We start from the raw sequence: 23,437 nt of genomic DNA on the forward strand, positions 1-23,437 counted from the left end.
ATTTTGCCATGTGATTATGGACTTTCCGAGTTGATTTTCTTCTAAGTTCAGTATTTTTGTGATTTTACTTTTTTCGTTACATAGTGTGATAGTGACCTAATACGATATATAGTTTAGTTTAAACATATTTATTTATAGTGGATTGGGAAACAAGTTTTGCAACTTATATTAATCACTTTCATCTTGCGCTCTCACCCCATATGGAATTTTGTGACCCCGTATATACCGTATTAGGTCACAAACAAACTATGTAACTACTATCATTTGTACAGTTTCCCTATTTTTAAATATAATTGGAAATGTTTTAAACCCAATATGAATCTATCTGGTCTTAACTTTTGGGTCAGGCGCGCTTACAGGGAAAAAAACCAAAGAAATGATCGTTAAGTGAAATTTGCTACCTGAAGTTCCCATTTTTTTCTAACTTCAATCTAAAGACTTACCGATTTCACAATATATATCCAATCAGAACGGTTACTGTCCCTAACCAAAACTTGACCGCGGCTACAAATAAAAATAACAAAATAAATTGAATTTTACAGAACAAGAATGTGTCCATAGTACACGGATGCCCCACTCGCACTATCATTTTCTGTGTTTAGTGGACCGTGAAACTCTTATTTGGTATTTAAATTATAAAGATCATATCACAGGGAACATGTATACTAAGTTTCAAGTTGATTGGACTTCAACTTCATAAAAAACTACCTTGACCAAAAACTTAAACCTGAAATTTGCACTATCATTTTCTATGTTCAGTAAACTGTGAAAGTGGGGTCAAAACAAAAATTTGGCACTAAAGTAAGAAAGATCATAGCATAGGGCACATGTGTACTGAGTTTCAAGTTGATTGGACTTTAAATTCATCATAAACTACCTTTACCAAAAACTTTAACCTGAAGCGGGACGAACGGACGGAAGGACAGACGGACGAACGGACAAAGACGGACGGACGAACGAACGGACGCACAGACCAGAAAACATAATGCCCATAAATAGGGCATAAAAAAGGAAAGAAGTTGAATGCTAAGGAGGACAATTAAAGTTTAAGGTGTTTTAAATTTCTTTTTTTGGTGTTGGGGAATACCATGGTTGTATTCAATATAGTAGCAATTAATATACCCGCTATGATACAGGTTTCTACTTATATTGAACGACATGCTACGTAATAATTATCAAAATGATGTCATAATCAATAATCTAATTGATGGTATTTTTGATTCATTAGATAGCATGAATTTTTTGGGCTATCAAGTTCTTTTTAGCGGCAAGTCAGTTTAGGCTATAATTTTCGAAGTCAAAATCTACGTAGCCCTTTGTAGGCTACTTATATTGAACGACATACTACGTTAATAATGTCATAATTAATAATCTTTCTGAAGCCATTTTTATTCTCTAGATAGCATAATATTTGTGGGCTACCTAGATCTACTTAGTGGCTAGGCTAGCTTATTCGTTCAGAAGTCAAAATGTACAGAGCCCTAAAATAAACGCTATGATATTGAACAGTCCAGTCAAACTCATAGATCGAAAATAAACTGACAACGCCATGGCTAAAAAAGATAAAGACAAACAGACAAATAATAGTACACAAGACACAACAAAGAAAACTTAAGACTTAGCAACACGAACCCAACCAAAACCTGTCCTGATCTCCGGATCTCCGGAATGTCAAGCAGATCCTGCTCCACATGTGGCACCCGTCGTGTTGCTTATGTTATTACAAATCCGGTAAATAGTCTACTTCGGTAGGTCACATTCATAAAAATGTACGGGAATTGTAGTTACGACATAAGGAACATATCTGATATCATCTCTGAAACGGTTATTCCATATAATAGCTGCTACATAGGGCTAAGTAGATTTCGATAACAGAAAGTATAGCTAGCCTAGTCGCTTAATAGATTCTAAGGGCCTAAACATCCATGCTATCTTCAGAATCCAAAATAGCGTCGGATAGATAATTACTCGTGACGTCATTTTGACCGGCTAACTGCGTAGTATATCATTCAACATAGATATGTGACATTGCGGCAATACTAGCTGCTATGATATTGAACGCAACCAAGATCATATATTGTTATTTTACAAAATTAATGAAATACTCACTTGAAGAAGTGAAACATACATGCTTTCGGATTGGTAGGCAATAATTCTATCGGCCATTCTTTCAAGAAAGGAACATTTCTGTAATAAATACGAGCATATTTTAAAACGTAAAACCAGTAAAGGCAATTATCCAGTAGTTACAACTGCATACAACTAGTTTGGTATCAGTGTATCAATGAAGGTTATGTTTGAATAGGTTTTTTCTTGTTACGAATCCCATCATCCAAGTTTAAGTGAATTTATAACTGTTGATATAATGTTTTTATCTTTTGATTTGAGTCCAAGTGGTTGAAATTTTAGTTTTTGCAGGAACCAATAATGCACTGTCACGAATACAGTAATTTTGATATCAACGTTACCTCAACAACGAAGTAGGATACCAGAGGAGCTTATCTGTAATATTCAAGTAAATCAATTTCAGAAAGACTGTTTTGTAGACGAAACGCAGGTCTGAGGAACCAAATTGAGGGCCTTGTATCCCTAATGAGTTTTGTACTATAATTGGCTCTACAAATTAATTTAGGTACAATGATATCGGATTAATGTTGTACATTTCTTGTTTTGTAGCGTAACTTTTAGTCATTGCAAAAAGTAATTGAATTTGGATGTGGATAATAAACATGACTAAGCTTAAGATTTCAACTCAAAACGGATACTATGGGATATTGTTTCGTTATTATATTCATCGCCGATTAAATCCATAACATCATAATAATACATATTTTATAAGTGTATATTCTTGTAAGAATTCTGAACGGAAATCAACTATTTCAAACAATTATACACTTTTATGTGACTGGGTTTACCAAAACTTATATTACACACAGTATATTTATAGAATAGATCATATGACTATATTTACTCTTAATCATTCAATTTCCAAGTATATTTAATATACGGGAAAACCCATTATTTAATACCCTTGGATACTATTGTGGTTTTTTAACCATTGCATAAAAAACATTTTTAAAATCATGATTTATCTGGCAGTGAGAGTATCAAATCTAATTGAGACGAAAGTATTTAACTTTTTCAACTTGAAAAGCCTATTAAATGTGTGTTATTGAAACTTGAAATGAAATTAACAAATTGCTCATTGTTGTTTAATTCAAATAAACATGTTTACAACATAATGAACTGATATACAAACAATGCACCGAAGTAATGTAATCGTCCTAGTACAAATGCAAATGTCTAATTGGTGATGTTTTGTTATCGTTTTTCAGACGAACAACGTAGAAAAGAAATGGAGAACTCAGAGTTGCGTTTCTTACAAATATTCAAGAAAACCCTTTTTGAGCAGGTGGACCCTTTAAAGATAAATAAGCGATTGAACAAGCTAAAAATACTAAATGGTTCTCAAAGGAGAGAAATATTTGATTTAAAACGCTGCGAAAGACAAACATTATGGAAACTACTTTTTTGCTTACTCGAGAAGCACTGTTCTCTTCAACAGTTTTTACAGGTTCTGCTTGAATGCAGTTATATTGAGTTATTTCTTCAAATTGCTATCCAGTTCAAATGCTATTCGAACCATGTAAGACAGCCATCTGCTGTTCATAAAACCGGTAGTTTAAGTTCGAGTCGAAGATTTTCCCAAGAACTGTTTATAGAGCTTAAAATAAAAACACATAACTTAAGTATCGGAAACCCTAGAACATATCTCCATGAAAAATCTGAGATATACAGGACAAACTATTTTAGCGAAAGTGAATATCTTGAAAAAATGACAAAAGCAGACCAATATGCCGCATCTCTTTGCGCCGAAATCGATGTGCTTACAATGTTGTACGTTCAAGAACTACCATCTCATGGACTTTTTAAAGAGCTGAAACAGTTGATACCGCATACGTCTAATACCCACGTGACCCAAGTTGCATGATTCACGGTTAGTTATTGCACATGCAATTGCAGATCAGGATGACAAAAGCGATGATTTCCTACGACAAGCAATGTCGTCGTCTGTTTACATTGGATATTGCGTAGAATTAATAAACATGCTATATATCTTTGTATTCAATTTGATATGTGTGTAGGAGAAAATTCCAACAGCTCAAACGCTAGAAAAGATAGCAAAAATAGCCGAATATAGTTTGCACTGCCTCCAGGAAGAAAAAGAGTGTGTTATAAGATCGTTTTGGATGCGCATGTTTTATCTCCGAATGGTTTATTGTTTATTGGGAATCAGCAATAAAGGTGATATTATTCATGGCTGTATCGTCTACCAAATCACGTTCAAAGGGCTAGTAATTTGTTGACGAAGGTAGATAAAATATGGATCGGGATTGAGACAAGGCGACAAATGTTTTACTATGTCGCTCAAGCAAGAATCGAAGAATTAGAAAATCCCCCAGAAGAAATCGACCTAGCTTTAGAATTTATAAATATGGCGACTGAAATAGCAAGGGAAGGTAACTTTGGAGAATCTAAATTCATAAATGAGTACGCGGAATCTCTCAGAAGCATACAAAGTAAACACTGCAGCGAAGATTCTAATAATGAAGTTGATGATAAAATATTGGTACAGTCAGCTGTAGAACATGATGAAAATAGAGACGAAAATCCACATAACAACACTGTTACAAAACGTGTGTGTGGTGATAAAAGAAATACACAAGAACAGAACTCGTTGGATACATCAGCAACTCAGAAGCTTTTAATCGATGAAGGTGACATAACATTGGAACACGAACAACTATCAAATAGACCTTATCTCGAACAATTGAATCCTTATACTAGACTGAAACATATATTCAAGGACCAAGAAAGCGAATCTCAATCCATCTTGGATATCTCTTGTCATAAGACTCAAGACAACAGTTTATTGAACAATACAGCAATTAATCCACATTTAAATGGGGTTTTCTGTCTGGACTTGGTTGCTGAGAGGTTTGAATCTCTGATGAACAGTAAAGATCATGACAACTTTTATACTGAAACCGATTTTTCTTCGGTTATTAATTTACATAGACCAATCATTTAATGTTTTTGGGTACGGATCGGGTTTCAAGTTCTTTTTTGTATAAATTTACATTATGTTTTGTTATTATTGTTATCGATTAAAAGATAGCTTGTTTGAAAAAATGAATTTAAAAAGAAAATTTATCTATTTAAAAGATAGTTTATTGAAAAAAAGGCACAAGAAGTCTAAGTTAATTGTAAGAAGCACCAAAAACAGAAAAGGTCAACTAAATCGCAATTGAAGCTATTTAGGTGCTATGATTGCCAATAAAACATTTTTTCCCCAGAGAATAAATGACGGAGATGTAAGCAACTATCTATGACTATATATCACCATACGACCTTCAATATATTCAGATTAGTTCAACTTTAAAATAACAAAATTCCAAACAATTAGTACATCAATTATCGTATCGACTAATATCGATACGACGGCACCCAGACAATTTGTTCATCTGACGCAATACAAATGATGCTTTATTTCTTAATTGTAAATATCCGACTTAGTACGAAACCCCCATAATGATCTCTTCTGAAATACAATATTTTTAGATTCCATATGATACAATACTCAAGACATTGTGTATCTGACTAGCATGTGAAATGTGAAACACCTATTTGTTAATAATGTAAAACTATCGATAAAATACTTTCAGACTTCCGGAATATAGAATTATTAGCCTATAATTATGAAACTTAACATTCAATTTTAAAGTTGCATTCCAAAAGCTTCATGCCAGATTATTGTTATTACTGTTTTAATCTATACAGTTCAAAGTGAATACATTACCCTTGAACATATATCATACAATACACAATTTATTTATGCTTTCTTTGGATATTGACTCTTTGGTGATATGATACTGTATCTTATCTCCTACATAATTTAGGAATATGGTCAGTGGCAGATCCAGAACTTTTCTTAAGGGGGGGGGTGTCTCCAGTTATCCTTCAGTGATTCCCTACATAGTTGGTTAAAAACAACCGCACGGAGACCGTGTAGATTCATTATTATATTAGTACAGGGGGATTTTTTCAGTACGCGATAAGTAGTGGTGCTACGTTCCTTTATTAAAACAACACGGTGTTGAGGAAAAATCTCACAAAGGTTTCAATAGACGAAGCAATTCTTCTCGAAAACACATTAAAAGTTGTTATTGTTGGCATTCGTTTTGTTAAGAACAATGGAAATGGTTGTTGATACTAACGGTATTGGATATTTGATCACTTTCATAGACTACTAGTCTAAATACCACATGTTAAGCTAGTCAGTTAATAAATTCGTTACATTTTATGGCAGTGACTTAACTGGTGTTGTTGGTTCGATTGCTCTTACCCCATATATATCGTTTTAGGTTTATTATGTCATTACTGTGTAACTAATTATACATATTATATTAGAACTAGAGGTGTAGGTGGATATGATATTTTTAGACTTGCGGAATAGCGAGTCACTAGCTAATATGATAACTTGCATCCTGTGTGTACGTATGGCTGCAATTAGATATGTAATTCTATAATTGGCATTAATCGGCACTATAAAGGTGCTTGAAAAAAGGGACATTTTGTATGCGCCCGTGTACGGCACGGGTTAAAGTAAACCGTTGTCCGTTCGTACATATGTGGTCAAGATGTCGGACAAGAAATCAAAAACGATTTAATCAATGCTCATGAAACTTTGGTTTATTATCTAAAACATTACTAGTATATCTATTGACGTAAGCTCTATTTCGACTTTTATAAATTTCACATTTCAATGTTTCCAAGTTATGAGATTCTATTCATAAAAAGGGAGTATTTTCCAAATTTCGGACGAACACTCAGACTGTCGTACAAAGTGAGAGGTTTAGCTCTATAAAACCAGGTTTAAACCACCAGTTCTACATTTGAAAATGCCTGTACCAAGTCAGGATTAGGACAGTTGTTGTCAATTCGTTTTTTATGTCTTTTGTCATTTGATTTTGCCATGTGATTAGGGACTTTCCAATTTAATTTTCCTCTGAGTTCAGTATTTTTGTGATTTGACTTTTTACAGGCATAAAGTATTTGATGGGGTTTAACATGCTTGATAAGAATAAGCTCAAACCCACTATCCTAGGACAGAGGAGTAACAACACAACATAGAAACAAACTGAAAAAAAAAATTCGAAATTAATTGACTTATAAGGTTGAGAGGAAGTACAAAAACAACTAAGATAAAGTAAAAACAGAATATGACTATCTCAGAGTACTCGCATTTAGTAATTGCTAGATCAGAATTAAAAACGACCTATAAGCAATCTAAAATAAATACAAAGTATTAATTACTATACTTCCAACAAATGGTTTGTTAAAACGCTGCCGAAAAATCCATGTCGACCAATTATTTCCAGATTTTATAAATTTTACCAATAGACATTAGCATTAATAGCACAAATAAAAAATTAAATACCGAGCCTCATTTTCATAACACCTCCATTTACACCTATAGGGGGACTTCGTCTTGCACTATTTGTACTTTTCATTTTCTGTACGCTTAGACACAGATATAATTACAACATTACAATACACGAAAACATATTATTGTTAAATCAAATTAACAATTCGCTCAAATAATTTTATTATTCGAAGAATTATTTAAGAGGGACGAAAGATACCAGAGGGACAGTAAAACTCATTATTCGAAAATAAACTGACAACGCCATGACGCTTCGTTAAAGGTAGAAGCAAATTTCTGTCAATCACTGGATTTCATATTTTTTTCGAATTTGTTCTGAATTATTTGTATTAAGGAGGCTCGAGGGTATCAAAATTTCAGAAAAAAAAATAAACATATATTTTTCTTTACAAAATTCAATTATTACCTTTAGTAGTTGTTACTTTATTATATGGTACAAAAATAATTCAAAAAAATCAATTCATGTTGGCCCAAGATGAATATTGAAATGTAAATATCATTGAAAACGCTCCAAATTATCTCCCTTTGGTACGAAAATGCCATTTTTTGGCTTAGAATTTAAACATCTTTTTTAACTCATCGGTGACCTATATTCTTTATTATTATTTTCAAATAAGCTGTACTTAAACTAAACTATTGTAAAATTTGAGCGATTTCTGTAATTAAGTTCTTTTTTATTTCGTTGTTACCTTTATTTCTCCTATTAGTTTAACAGAAAAAAGGGTATCTTTACAAAAATGTATGCTTCTTTCGAAGGCAGTTTGTGAGCGTTAATGAACGGTGACCCCATTTTTATTTTTTTATTTTTCTATTATGTATAAGATAAAGTTCATTTATAGAAAAAAATATACCGATATCCAATATAAAATTAAAACATCGATTTAGACCCGCGAGCCCCAAAAGTCATATACAGCATAATTTAATTGATTTGAAAATATTATGAAATAACGAGTAACATAACTAGCACACATAGCAACACTTTACGATTCGAATATTCGAAGTTTAACTAGTAAGATATTCATTTCCGAAAATAGTCTTATATACGTCATCTGTCACATGTGGAGGAAGTCTATTTTTGTCAATGGATTAAGTACTATTTCCTACAAGGTTTTTTTCTGATTTAATCCGTTCTCTGTCTGGCATTAAGCCAAAGGGATATAGACAATCATTAGACAATGTGTATAAAAGCTGAAACCGAACGATTTAACGTTTTTCCATGAACTAGTGTTAAACAGCGACACTGTAAGGAATTGTAACAATGAGCAATGGTAATATATTAACTTACTTATAACTATCTCTTAGTAAGATAAAGTTGTAAAATATCAAGAAGGAAAAGATGGATGTGAATGTTTTAAAAATTAACATAAACGGTTTCAATATTGCTGCACCAGGATTGAAATTTTGTAATTGCGCCAAACGCGCGTTTCGTCTTCAAAAGACTCATCAGTGACGCGCGAATCAAAATAAGTTAAAAAGGTCAAATAAAGTAAGAAGTCAAAGAGCATTGATGACCAAAATTCGTAAATGTTTTGGCCAAATACAGCTACGGTAATTTATTGCAATCAGATAATGTCTCTTCAGCGATGTTGGAGGACAAAACACTTTTTATCAAAACCCAAGTCTATTACAAACGTTTAAATACTATCAAATAATAGGTGTTTTTACCATATTCGGGAAAACAATTGGTGAACTAAATGAAGCCTTATTTGTAGCATATTAGATACAACATTGGCGTCAAGTTAACGTGCTATGTCGCGCAAGGTTATACTCTAGGGGAGGACATGTCATCCCTCTTGAACACATGGACTGACTACGAGCTGGCATGCTAATTAGAATTGTTATAGAATTGTTTTATATATATATATATATATATATCAAGTTTTTTGTCTCGCCATAGGAGGAAAACTGTCACACCGTACCATTAAATTGATTAGATAGAACCCATCGGTGACGCTGTCAAGTCTTTATAAAAAAAAAGAAATATTTCTATTTAACGAATATTAAATATCTTTGATGTAAACAATATATGTTTCCTTCAAATATTCGTATGTGTTCAAATATGTTTTTTATGTTTTATTTTCAAATTTCTTTTCAGTATATCCGGTACAACATATAGGACATAAATATTCGGATTCTACAAATCACACAAATCGTCGGTAAAAAAACACAGAAAAAAGTGAAAATACCGAACTTCGCGTAAAATTCAAAAAGGCCCTATCAAAAAAATAGAAAAAATCAAAAGCTCAAACATATCAAGCGAATGGATAACAACTGTCATATTCCTAAATTGGTTCGATCGATTTATGGCTTGGTTCATTCGATACTGTTGCCTTTATTTGTTACGGACCAAATGGTGATTAAAAGACCGTTCATTTGCATCTGTAATAATACAAATTAAAAATCCAATCCCTGACTTCAATCTTAAAAATATAATATGAGTTGTTATCATTGATCTTACATTTATGAAGTCAAAAAAAAATAAAAAAAATATTACGAACTCGAAGGTAAATTAAAAAAGGGGGAAAACCATGAAAGGACATTAATCTGAGCAGTATTCTTGTTTTCTACGGCATATATACAATAGTAACATGGTGTACCGACTGATATTATGCATCTATTATCAGATGCAACATTCAAATTTGTATTTATTCCTAGTTACAAAGACAAAAAGCAAATTACGTTCCATAATATACTTATAAAAGAAATCAAGAAATAAGCATTTCGTATAAATCACCTACCATGGATATCATGAACGAGGATGTTTCTTGTTATCTATACAATTTCATATTATATAGGTGACAAGAAGGATATAGTTTATCTTGAAGTAAGGCGTGTTCAAAGTAAATATATCCTTGCTATGCTTATAGGGTAAACAATGGAATGATGTACGACTGATTACGTCAAGAAATCTTACATATAGCAAAGTAACAGGATTATTTTTTATTCGGATTGCAAATAAGAAATTTAAGTAAATATGATGTAAATGACAACTCAACTGATATATATATGATATTTCGACATATATTGAATTATAGTCATTAGAAACTAAATCCACAGAAACTGATAAATTTAGAGCTGTTCTAGACCATGTAAGAGATCTAAAGGTATAAATAACTAGATTATGCAAAAGGGATATAATATTCTTTCTTATTTCCGTTTTAAAAACAAAGTTATATAAAAGTTTTTATAAAAATCAAGTCACTTATCGTAATGAATTAATACAAGCTCATATTTTATTATTGTAACTGTTTAACCCTTTCTATACTTATTACATTTTCAGCAATGAACAGTACACTACAGCTATTTAAACCAATCTTCAAAGAACAAGTAGACCCAATCGTGATCACACAAAAGTTATCAAAGCTTAATCGTCTGAGTGACACTCAAAAGACATTTATATTTTCGTTGTTCAGACGTTCTGTAAGTAGACATCATGTATGGGATTATTTGCTGCCAATCATTGAAGAGACATTTTCATTGAATTATCTATTAGAGATTTTGCTTAAATGTGGATATATTGAACTATTTATTAACATTGCCTTGCAGTGGAAACTTTCATCACCAGAAGAATTATGGATTCAGAGAACACAAATATTGACGTCTAGTCGGCGATCGTCACAAAAATTACTAATGAAATTAAAAATTCTAACACATAACATTCAGTTTGACAATCCAAGAAAATGCCTCAAAGAAAAAACTAAATTATGTAAGAGTGCATTTCTTTCTGAGAAAAATTATACAAAGAAAATTGTGAAAGCTGATCACTATGCTGCTTCGCTTTGTGCTGAGATTGACTCATATGGCATACTTTATGTCAGACAATTCCCAACTCATGGATTGTTTGAAGAATTGAAAAACATAATTCCACATACGAGCAATACAAACGTGACACAAGTTGCACACGACACGCGACTAGCACTTGCGTATGCACAGGCGGATGAAGAGGACATGTGTGAAGATAACTTAAGGAACGCAATGGCAGCCTCAATATACATTGGATATTGTGTTGAACTCGTAGAAATGCTGTATATTTACGTATTTAACTTGATAGAAATATATGAAAAATGTCCGATCGAGGGATTAGTGGATAAAATTCTAAATATTGCAGAGTATTGCGCAGGATGCTTACAAGAAGAGACAGATGAACTAATAATTTCTTTCTGGAAACGAAGAATTTATTCAAGAGTAGCGTTTTGTTTATTAGGACTCAGTAACAGAGGTGATGTTATTCCAGGAAGAAGAGTATGTACAAAGAATGTTAGAAAGGCAAAAGATTTAATGGTGGAACTGGACAAGTTATGGGATGGATTTGAGATCAGACGTCTCATGTTTTATTACGTTGGTAAAGCTAGAATTGCCGAGATAGAAGATGATCTTGAACTAGCAATAGAATATATAAGCTTAGCTACTGACATTGGAACAAAAGGAGAGTTCGGGGAAGTTTCTTATATTAAGAATTATTCGAATTCTCTGAAAGAAAAGTTTTTACTATTTCAAAAACCGCTCAACGATTATGAAATCCATTCTATATATTCAGGAAATAAGACACCAGTTGAAAACGAGGATGACGCTTCTATAATAAATGATGACTTAGAAAACGAATCATTTCACAAAAATGACATTTTTCATAGCAAAGAGACATCTCTTAAATGTAGTTATGAAACCGATGAGAAATGTCAAAAACAAACAGAGAGCTTTCATGAAGAGAAACAACATCAGAGTTTATGTCAATTCAAAATAAATGACACGTATGTGAAACAAGTTATGTGGACAAAAATGTAGAAAAGCAATAAAATCAAGAAAAAACGTCAAAAATATATCCGTTACTTATTTTCTATATTTCCAGGATATTTGTTTTTTCTAATTCTAAAGCTATAAATAATTTCGATTGGTGTTAAAATAGTAGTAGTTTATTATAACTCTCGAGTTCAATAGGTTTATTTACACTTGTTGACTAACTATATTATAGCACAATAGCAAGTGTATAGTCCTCCGAGACACCAATGTTATTTACTGACTTTTTTCTAACATTATATATAATGTCATTTACTAGGGAAAGATAATAAACATATACCAATTTGAAAACAAAAGGTCAATGCCTTTGAGCGTGACAAGTGCCCTTTACCCATTCGCAATAGTGTGACGACGTCAACCCAATTTTTACCAGAGACAGATGCAACTAGTGAACGACAAACAGGTGACATATCCGGATCACCAAAAGTCCTTTAAAAACTAAAAATATAAGTCCGTGATTTTTTTTGAAGGAAATGGTATTGTGGACAATGACTAAAATGGATTCTCTTCTTCTCCAATCTTACAAGACACATTGTGCATCAGTTGATCATTTAGCTATACTTCATTATGTTTTAAAATTGCTATATATAAGTTCCTGCAGAAGAATACATTCTAACAATTCATTCACAAACCCTATGTAGGTTGCACTTTGTAAATACAGCTGTTTCTCAAAACACGCCTCTTTTGGGGAGATCTTGAATATTCATAGAAAATTAATTTTGTTTACATACTGGTTCTGCTCTCTGTGTTCCATCTCACAGGAAACATAACTTGCGAATGTTACCAGTAAATTTACATGTGCATATTGTTTACACTCAAATCTGTGGTAACCTTTCATTCGAGGTAGGGGTAGTTAAGAAAATTAGTGTTAGTTTAAACTCTGAGAAGTGCAGGGCATATGAACGTTGAAAATATGCCGCCCAGCCCAATATTTTGACCTGGTGCATATGAACTTTCAATTCTAGGATAAGATTTTTTTCAAAACTTTATAGTAAAAGTGGTACAGTTTTAGCCGTAAAAGGAGTACCTATGGGAAATTGCATTGTCAATATTTACAGAAATGCAACCTGTAAGATCTATTAATGGGCCGATTTTGTTTATTATTTTTTCGGGTTAAACCACTCTCATCTTTTTTGTCTAAATTTCACATATAGAAATAATGCTACAACTATCGACATTAAATGCATTTGAATATAAACAAGATGAAAACATTCATAAAATTTGTTAATGACTTTCAAGTAACATGCTTTCGATTACAATTTTTGATAATCCTAAGAATACGTCAATATAAAGTCTCATATTTTCAGAGAAAGACACTTATTTCAGTGTTAAGTTTGAAAAAGGAAATGAAAAGCAGATACGGTTATCGTTTCTTTATGCACCGAAATAGTTCTGCTGGCACTTCGTTATTTCTCAAATATGTTACGTAACGAATGTTTGACGAACTGATGAATATTATATTATGATGAGTTTATTTACCACATGCATCAAATACTCTTGTCACGCAAATGTTATACGATACAATAGTTGCCATAACATATGCAATAGCAGAGCTAGATGACCACATTCTTTAAATACTCATTTTACACAAATTTAATATGATACACAAGAGTTGCTATAGTAGAGCAAAATGACCATATTCATCAAATACTTATGTTACGCCAATGATAAATGATACACGAGAGATGCTATCGCATAACAGGATGAACAATGTAGAACTTATTAAAACTAATTTGTGTCCGAATCATTTTTTAAGGGTATTGCATTGCAATACTCAACATAATTTATGTTAGTTTCTACAGCCTCAAGGGCAAATACGAATAACACCCAAGAAGTTGTTACTTTGTTAAATAATAGAAGTGTGTTTGCTTGGTATTGAAAAACCCGGAACGATTTTATTTTTACGATGTCTGTCTTATCAGGCAATGTAAGAATATCAAAGGGATTTTGAAATCAAATAGAAAAATCGTTGTCAGGAATTGACGCTTGACTTCAGATTATGTGGCGAAATTAAGAATATTAGACTGGAAGACATTTTAAGCAATTACGTCTATGAAAATTTTCAAGACAAGGAATTGAAAAAATTTAAACACATGTGTTGTATCTCATTATTAAATAAAAGTTACATTATCCTAACGAATCATATTGGAAAACTGCCAAGATCAAAACTTTTGTCAAACAGGTTGTTTGGATACAATGTTGATCGATAGTGATTCACGTGTTTGACAATGCTGATGTATAAGTTATTGTTGAAGGTAGTTCAGATGGAAGAATATAGCATTTACATAAAAATTAATATAATTAGATTTATTAAAGATTAAGACCATGCAGATTGACGGCGTGCTTTAATGTCAATATTCTGTTAATTTACAGGTTATAAGAATTAGATTCTACCTTAAGATGTTTATTGATTATATTAAACAAAAAAATTGATGGGAAAAAAGTCATACGGTTATTTAAAATCATTTAAGTGTTTGTAAATACTAACCGGGGGATTAGAATTAAAGATAGTTTTATAATACGTAAATGTAAATCTATCTGAAACTACTTTCCATTATAATTTATACTTATGCTTAAAAAGAAGAATAACAAAAACTCCACAGTCCAAGAAAAATTTAAATCGATAATTTCTTTTTCAAATTGCAAATTCGTAAGCTAACACATCAAACTATGGAAAACAACGGTAAAATATCTGAATTGGTACAGGCATTTGCTTATATAGAAAATGGTGAATTAAATCTGGTATAATAGCTAGGTTAAGCTCTCACTTGTATGAGAGTCGCAAAAAATCCATTATATTGACAACAATGTGTTAACAAAACAAATAGACATAACAGGTAAAAATATCAAAAATTAGAATACAGCTGTCAACACTATGCTAAAATCTCAATCAATATAAGCAAACAAAGAAAAATGTACTTCCATTTAGACAAAGCACTTAAGCAAAAATGAAAGACAAAAATAACACAAAATAACCATAGCACTATTAATTAATTAGTATGACAGTCGCATAAAATTCCATAATATTAACAACAATGTGTGAACAAAACAAATAGACATAACAGGTAAAAATGAAAGACAATAATAAAAAAAACTTATTATAGCACAAAAACACAATGTCGGGATTTACTAGTACACAGCCACACCAAAAGGATACTACAAAAAATGGACTAAACATAAAGGTTTACAATTTACAAAGAAAAACCAAAGAAAACTATAACACGTAATTAACTAAGATGATAATCAGCGACAGTATCTAGAATCTATATTTCAAGACCATCATGTTTCCTCTTATATTTAATGCGTTTCCCTCGGTTTAAGTTTGTTACCCCGTTTTTTTTTTTTGTCCATGGATTTATGAGTTTTGAACAGCGGCATACTACTGTTGCCTTTATTTTTCCTTTGTGAAGCTGATACCGATTATTTATCAACAAGGTCTTGGTATCTTCCTATGAACTTGTTTTAAAACTTGAAGTGTGACACCTAAATATCATGGTTTAGAGGTGAAAATGGTTCATGATATGTTAATCCAGCATGACACTCCTAATAAATCTTTTTTATTAAATTATAATAACAAAAATATTAAGGATAAGAGATAGATTTCATGTTTACGCATAAGATATTGATAGTTCATGTTAAACATACACATTTGAAAGGCATAGTCCAGTAGACATGCCTTGTACATTTTCTTTCCCTTTACTTTCTGATATAATGTTGTTTCGTTTAGTAACATTAAACCGGTGGGATGCATTTCCCAATCTATACATGAAATCATTGAACTTTTAACTAATGCAGGTTGCATTTTCCCCAATAGATTATTATTGCATGTTTAAAGGATTCTTTTCACAGAAAAGGCTTAAGCTGAAGGACGCATCCGGGTGCGGGAATTTCTCGTTGCATTGAAGACCTGTTGGTGACCTTCTGCTGTTGTCTGCTCTATGGTCGGGTTGTTGTCTCTTTGGCACGTTCCCCATTTCCATTCTCAATTTTATTAAGCAGTTTATTTAATAATTGACAAATGATTCGGACTAAATTACAAGTAATGTCATATCTTTGAAGAGAGTGATGTGCCTACTGAAAGACACTGACTGAAAGGAACTTTAAAAGAGTAATGGATATATTGAATTTCATGTTGTAAAATGTATTATCAAATTTGCATATGCTTTCAAAAGCATAAAATATTGCAAACAATTAATATTCACAGTCATGAACTGTTTCAATCCTAGGATAAACAGAAAATGATTTTTTTTTTCATACGCTCTCATTCGATTATATTACAATTCAAAAGTATGTTTGATTGAATTGTGTTTGCTTTACATTAAATGCTTAATGCATATTGAGGAATAAAAGGTATTAAAATCATCCGGCCAACATATATTCAAATTAATCAATACCACATATATTCAGTATTATTTACTACTTTGAATGTTGCATTAATTCGTTAAAGACTTTAAAAGATTTCTTAAAGTTTTACTTAAAAGTTTTACTTTAAAAAATATCTTCGTAACATCTCGTTTTTCTTAAAATAAAACAAGAACTAAATGTTGATCTACTTAATGTTTTCGGTTATTGTTGACACCAGCGATGAATGATTAATACATACGAACAGGAATAACCATAAAAATTTAACACCATTTTCTATATCTCTATATACTAGTCAATGTTGTGGTAAAAAAAGAAGGATATGCGGTAAATGTATACAAAACAATACCAGTTAAGATTCACTGCATGCTGTCGTCCACGGTGACAATACTCATATTGGACTGCAACCTCACGAAAGCGTTGCTACTGGGATTTTAAACTCGTAAAATATTAACGCCATGGACTTTAAAGGCAAAACAAAATAAATTACGAGGACTGAGTTTTAATATTTAGTACTGACAAGGTGAAGAGCAATTCAATCGTAAAAATTAAAGTACACAAATAAGAATAGTAACACAACTTCAAACTTTTCTTGATTCAAACGTACCGAAATGGTTACGTTCTAAATTTACCATAAGCTTAAAATTTCTCACCTCACTAAGTTCATCTTTTATAATAAAAGCAATGACGCAATTGTTTAGAAATCCACAAGTAATGGTTAAAATATGATATTAACTAAACGCTGAAAAAGTATTAAGTTTCCAGTAGTTTGAGTTATGAATTATTTCGTATACACCAACTAACGTTGTTACAATTTTGATACGACTGTAAGCTAAAACTCTAAAATCCACGCGTCAATGCAACATTTTTTACTTTTCCTACTGGGTTACACAAAATCATTCCGTAACATGAACACAGGAAAGAAGTATGAAATGAAGTCTATGACACATCCTCATCGGTCGTTGTGCGACCTGACATTTATTTGTTTTTGACACCACTCCTTCTTGTACCAAAGATATACTAGTATAGTTTTCTATACTTTAAAGGAACTAAGAAGGTTTTTTTTTAAACTGTGACGAGACATGTGTTTTCAAGTGCATAATTGATTGGAAAGGGGAATAACTGACATGTTGATTAGAACCTTTGCGAATTTCTTCCATAAATGCAGATATTTGAATTGCTAGTTTTGCTGTGTGTGTCGAGAACTTGTTTCCGGCGGAGTGGCACTTCTTAAGTGTTACTGCGATGGTGTTTGCCGAGCTAGAAATTCTGGATGCGGTCCAGGTCAATCCTTTTAATAAACCTGTTCTAAGGTTTTGCTTATTCAACTCGTTAATTAATGAATGCTGTTTTACTGGTATAAATATTAATCAGTGGATAAAGACCATGGTATGCGCTTTCACGATGCTACAATCTGTCGGTATCTGTATTTTGGGCATTACACAAGGTCGTTTTTTCTCTGATTGTTTGTGAGGTCTTAACACTAGGTCGTTTTTTCTCTGATTGTTTGTGAGGTCTTAACACTAGATCCATTGGATGTAGGATGTGTGTTCTGATTGATGTTTTGGTGTTGATGCGTGCTTTTTTTTATTGGTCAGCTTTGAACTAGTTAGCGATAACTGTGAGTACTCAGTCTTCTTTGTTGTTAAGGATGTATAAATATACTGCCATGTCCGGTCTTTTTTTTTTGCTATATGCTTTTCTACTTTGTATCGATCTGTTGAGTAAAGCCCTTTTCAACTGATTTTAATAGATTGTTTTTATGATATTCTGTAACACCAATTTTAACAAAATTCAAAGTTTTAGTAACAGATAATTTAAAATCATGAACATATGAATGATAATTCATGTCAACACTGTAGTGCTTACTACTCATCTGGGGATACCCTCATGGAGTAAATCCCCACAATAAGAGACATCGACCGAGTACTCGGTATGTAAATAAACGCATCATAGATACTGTTAGATTTGAAATGTAATTCCAAATTATTGGGTTACTTCATTTATTATTACTGAATTTATTTATTTTATTTATAATACTTGTAGATACTATTTTTGGGTATTTGCGCATATGTAACGTTGCGCTCATGAACATTATAATTTTCACGTTTTTAAGTTTTATGACGTTTCGCTTTTGACGTACGTTACGTTGTCTAGTTTTTCATTCATTGCAAGTTATTTGATATTCGGAGACACATCATAGTTTTATAGAGAGATCATAATCGGTAAGAGATAATTTATGTACATTTTTTAGAACAATATTTATTTAAAGATGAAATATTAAGAATTGTAAAAATAGTTATAAATTAATATTTATTTCAATTAACTTTTTAATTTAACAAGTTATTTATGAAGCGTGAAAGAAAGTGTTTCCTATTGTTTGTTTGGTATTATGATTTTAGTGTTTTAAGTTATATTTTTACTTACGATGTATGTTTATGTGTATTTGTATTTTATTGTAGAGAATCGGTTGTTATGATATAGTATATGAAGCCAAAATTATATGTAGTTTTGAAGAATAAAGATACTTATATAGACCGCATACTCGACTTATCACCTTATTTGATGTCTATGATGTGATCCGTTACAATTTTCGATTACTCCAAAAAGATGGATAGTGAAGAAGCGGAGCGAGCGTAGGACGAATCCCGGAAGAAAAGAACAGTTAATTTGTCTCAGCTTACTAAGTTATACAATGAATTGGAAACAAAGATGATTTCACGTGATAATGTGGAAACTGTGAAAATATTATTCACAAAATTGTGTGACCGCTATGAACACTTTAAAGCTGCACATTTGGAATGTTTGGATTTTTGTACAAACTCGGATATAATAGAGACATCAGAAATAAACTTTGACAGCTCACAGAAAAACTTCATAGAATTCTGTGAAAGATATAATGAGTGGATACGCGAACCCGAAAAGGCAAAAGAGGAAGAAGACAAGAATAGCCGTATTACGTCTGTGTCTCGGACTTCATCGTCAACACAGTATAGGCTGAAGCTAGCGAGGGCTAACCGCTTACATGCCAAGGTTCAAGTGAAGAAAATGGCAGAAAAGCAAGAACTAGAACGCGCTCGTCGAGAAATAGAAATGAAAGAACAGATGTTAGAAAGAAAAAGTCAGCTAGAAGAAGCAAAATTGGAAGAATCTGTTTGGCAAGAAGAAGAAGAAGAAGATACCGAGGTAACATTTAAGAACTATCAGAATATAAACCGTTAAACACAGAAAATAAGACACTTAATAATAATGAACATGTTACAACAAAGAGTACAGAAAATGCCGTTTCAAGGATAGAGTGCACCACTGCCGGAAGTTTACAGTCGAACAGCAGCATCGATACTGCATTCCAAAGACTAGCATCAACACTACAAGAAGGATTCAATCTACCTAAACCTGAACTTTTGACTTTTGATGGAAAACCCACAGATTACTGCAAATTCATAAAGAACTTAGAAACGAATGTTGAATGTAGAGTTACAGATGATCAGTTAAAGTTAAGTTATTTAATTCAGTATTGTAAAGGTGAGGCTAAATCTTCGATAGAAGATTGTGTATTGTTAGAGAAAAAGGGTTATGAACGTGCTATGTCTATTTTACACTCACGTTATGGCAGGTCACACAAGATAGTTAGGTTATATATAGAAAATCTTGTATATGGTGCTCCGATAAAGGCGTCGGAATTTGAGTCACTTTCAAAATTAGCTCTTGAAATGCAAAAGTGTGAAATAACTTTATCACAATTCGGATATGTTTCTGATATAGATACTACTGATAATCTTAGAAAGATTGTAAAGCGTTTAACTATGCATTTAAGGGTAAAATGGGTTGATATTGCTCATTCCATAACTGAAAATGGTAGAGAACTTAGATTACTGATTTAGCAAATTTTATTGATAAAAAGTCTCGCCAAGCTTCGTCAATATTTGGTCTAGATCTCGTAAGAGAAAACTCAAATACATATAGAAAAGATATAGACAAACGTACTGATATGGATACAAGAGAGAAGGTATCTACATTTGCTTCTAATAATATGTATGTCAGCAAGGCTACGACACAAGATCGTAAATGTATTTATTGTAATGGTACATGTAATAATTTAGAATTGTGTGTAAAATTCAAGTCTATGAATTTAACCGATATAATCAATTTTGTAAGAACTGCTAAGCTATGTTTTAATTGTTTAAAGGGTAAACATTTTTCAAGGGACTGTAGAAAAGCAAAAATGTGTACTGTAGAAAATTGTAGCTCTAAACATCACATTTTAATGCATAGTTGGGGTAAAAATAACAACACTGATCACACGGCTATAAAGGTAAGCATCAATTGTTCATCCGCCGGGACAGTTATTAAGAATTGTCTAGGAATTATACCCGTCGAGGTTAAAGGGTCAAAAGGGAAAACTTGCCAAACTTATGCCTTGTTTGATGATGGAGCGGATAAAACGTTATGTGACGAGCGATTGATACAAATGCTAGAAACCGAAAGTAGACCGGTAACATTTAAAATGACAACAGCAACAGCACAGCGAGTCCGACAAGAAGGTCAAGAGGTTGACTTACATGTACAATCAGTTGGCAGCAACTGTCCGATAACACTAAGTAAGGTATGGTCAGTTAAAAATCTACCGATATCGACACACTCAGCCGAAAATAATAAAGATATTAAGAGTATTAAACACTTGTCAGATATTTATATACCAGAAATAAGCAGCAATAAAGTTCTGCTTCTAATAGGCACCGATACACCAGAAGCACACATTCCTATAGAAGTGCGCTCAGGAAGTAGTCATGAGCCATATGCCGTAAGAACACGCTTATGATGGATCGTTAGAGGACCAATCCACAACACAAGCACCAGTGATGTAGTTAACATGCAGATAATGTACTTTTGCAGCAGCAATTACAGCGACTTTGGACCACAGATTTTCTCGATAAGCCTAGCACGGAGAAAGTATGCATCTCTTTGGAGGATAAACGCGCCTTGAAAATAATGGAGTCAACAATAGCCTATGAAGATGGACACTATAAACTCGGATTACCGTGGCGGGATGAAAATGTAAAATTGCCGAATAATTTGACTTTAGCACATGCTCGATTAAATCAATTACACCGCAAATTGTCACATGATCCTAAGCTGCATGAGATGTACACAGCAACGGTAAGTGATTATATACAAAAAGGATATGCAAAGGAAGTTACTGATGTAAGTGATGAGTCAAGTCACATTATGGTACCTTCCGCACCACCCTGTCACAAATGAACATAAACCCGGAAAGGTGAGAGTAGTCTTCGACTGTGCAGCCAAATTTAAAGATGTTTCGTTAAATAGCCGATTATTACAAGGTCCAGACTTTATGAACAGCTTGGTAGGAGTTTTTATGAAATTTAGACAAGACCACATTGCATTAGCTGCTGATATAGAGGCTATGTTTCATCACGGCCGCGTGAAAGACGATGACTGTGATGCTTTACGATTTTTATGGTGGCAGCTATTGACAACGGTGAGTTATTTGAAACAGAGATAGCATCAACCGTAGAGAGAAACTTTTATGTAGACGACCGCTTGAAGTCAGTGGAAACGCAAGAAAGGGCCGTTCAGCTTGCAACGGATTTACGAGAAATTATGAAACGTGGTGGATTCCGATTAACGAAGTGGTTAAGTAACAGTAAAGTCGTTATAAACGAAAAACCGAATTCGGAACGAGCACCTTCAGTTGAAATTTTGAAGTCAAACACAGCTTTGCCGACCGATCGCACACTAGGCGTAATATGGGACGTAAATGATGATGCCATCAAATATAAAGTCAAACTCGAGGAGAAGCCGCTGACAAGACGCGGAATAACTTCTACGGTAAGTTCGATATTTGATACACTGGGACTCATAGCGCCAATCATTTTAAAAGGGAAGATTATATTACAAGATCTAAGTAAACAGTCAATTAAGCTTGGATGAGACGATCCTATACCAAAAGAAAAAGAAGAAGAATGGATAACATGGAAATCGACACTGCCAGAAATTGAAAATATATCAATACCTAGATGCTTCAAGACAAAAGACATGAAAGAAATATCTGATGCTCAACTTCATATATTTAGCGATGGTTCTGAAATTGGTTATGGAGCATGCGCTTACTTACGTCTAGTAGACACTAATGGAAAAGTGAACTGTTCACTTATTTTAGGAAAATCTCGTTTAGCGCCATTTAAACAGACAACGATTCCCAGACTAGAGTTATCAGGTGCCGTTGTTGCTTGCAAACTTTACGAAATAATTAGAGACGAATTAGAGATTAAGATTGACAGCGTAGTATTTTGGACTGACTCTATGATAGTACTTGGATACATTAAGAATGAATCTCGTCGTTTTAAAACATTTGTTGCAAATAGATTAAGCAGAATTCACGAGTTGACATCACCAGTTCAGTGGCGATACGTAGATACAAGATCAAATCCTGCCGACATAGCATCTAAAGGCATTCTTGCAACAGAAAATAAACAGATCAAATTTTGGCTCCATGGACCAGAATTCTTGTTGAAAGACTCGTATGAATGGCCGAAACCAAAAGCTGTATCAACGATAGACGAGCAAGACATTGAGATCAAAAGGGTTTTTATGATTAACTCAACTACAACTGATTCGATACGCGATATAATTACATACTTTTCAAACTGGCAAGTATTACAACGGACTGTAGCATGCCTGATCCGTTTCAAAAAATATTGTATACGTCGTTTCTTAAAACGAGACAATGAAATGAAGACAGACAGCTTA

At 32.8% G+C, this 23,437-nt stretch overlaps 2 protein-coding genes and 1 pseudogene across 6 annotated transcripts in view; 2 read left to right on the plus strand and 1 right to left on the minus strand.

The window, feature by feature from the left end:
* The window catches only part of LOC139488128 (cyclic nucleotide-binding domain-containing protein 2-like), a 79,186-nt gene that overhangs the window by 20,808 nt on the left and 34,941 nt on the right, over window positions 1-23,437 (minus strand). For all 5 annotated transcript variants that reach the window (XM_071273523.1, XM_071273522.1, XM_071273526.1 and 2 more), the window contains exons 11-12: window positions 2,110-2,187; window positions 444-504 (exon numbers count right to left, since the gene is read on the minus strand). In XM_071273523.1, the coding sequence (XP_071129624.1) occupies window positions 444-504; window positions 2,110-2,187 (139 nt within the window). The remainder of the gene's footprint in view (window positions 1-443; window positions 505-2,109; window positions 2,188-23,437) is intronic.
* LOC139488129 (uncharacterized) lies at window positions 3,250-5,210 on the plus strand (annotated as a pseudogene).
* LOC139488130 (uncharacterized) lies at window positions 8,562-12,597 on the plus strand. Its single transcript, XM_071273528.1, has 2 exons — window positions 8,562-8,775; window positions 10,788-12,597. Exons 1-2 carry the CDS (start codon window positions 8,766-8,768, stop codon window positions 12,287-12,289), a joined length of 1,512 nt encoding a protein of 503 aa, XP_071129629.1. The 5' UTR covers window positions 8,562-8,765; the 3' UTR covers window positions 12,290-12,597.

Source organism: Mytilus edulis, chromosome 9 (genome assembly GCF_963676685.1).
Source record: "Mytilus edulis chromosome 9, xbMytEdul2.2, whole genome shotgun sequence".
Lineage (NCBI taxonomy): Eukaryota > Metazoa > Mollusca > Bivalvia > Mytilida > Mytilidae > Mytilus > Mytilus edulis.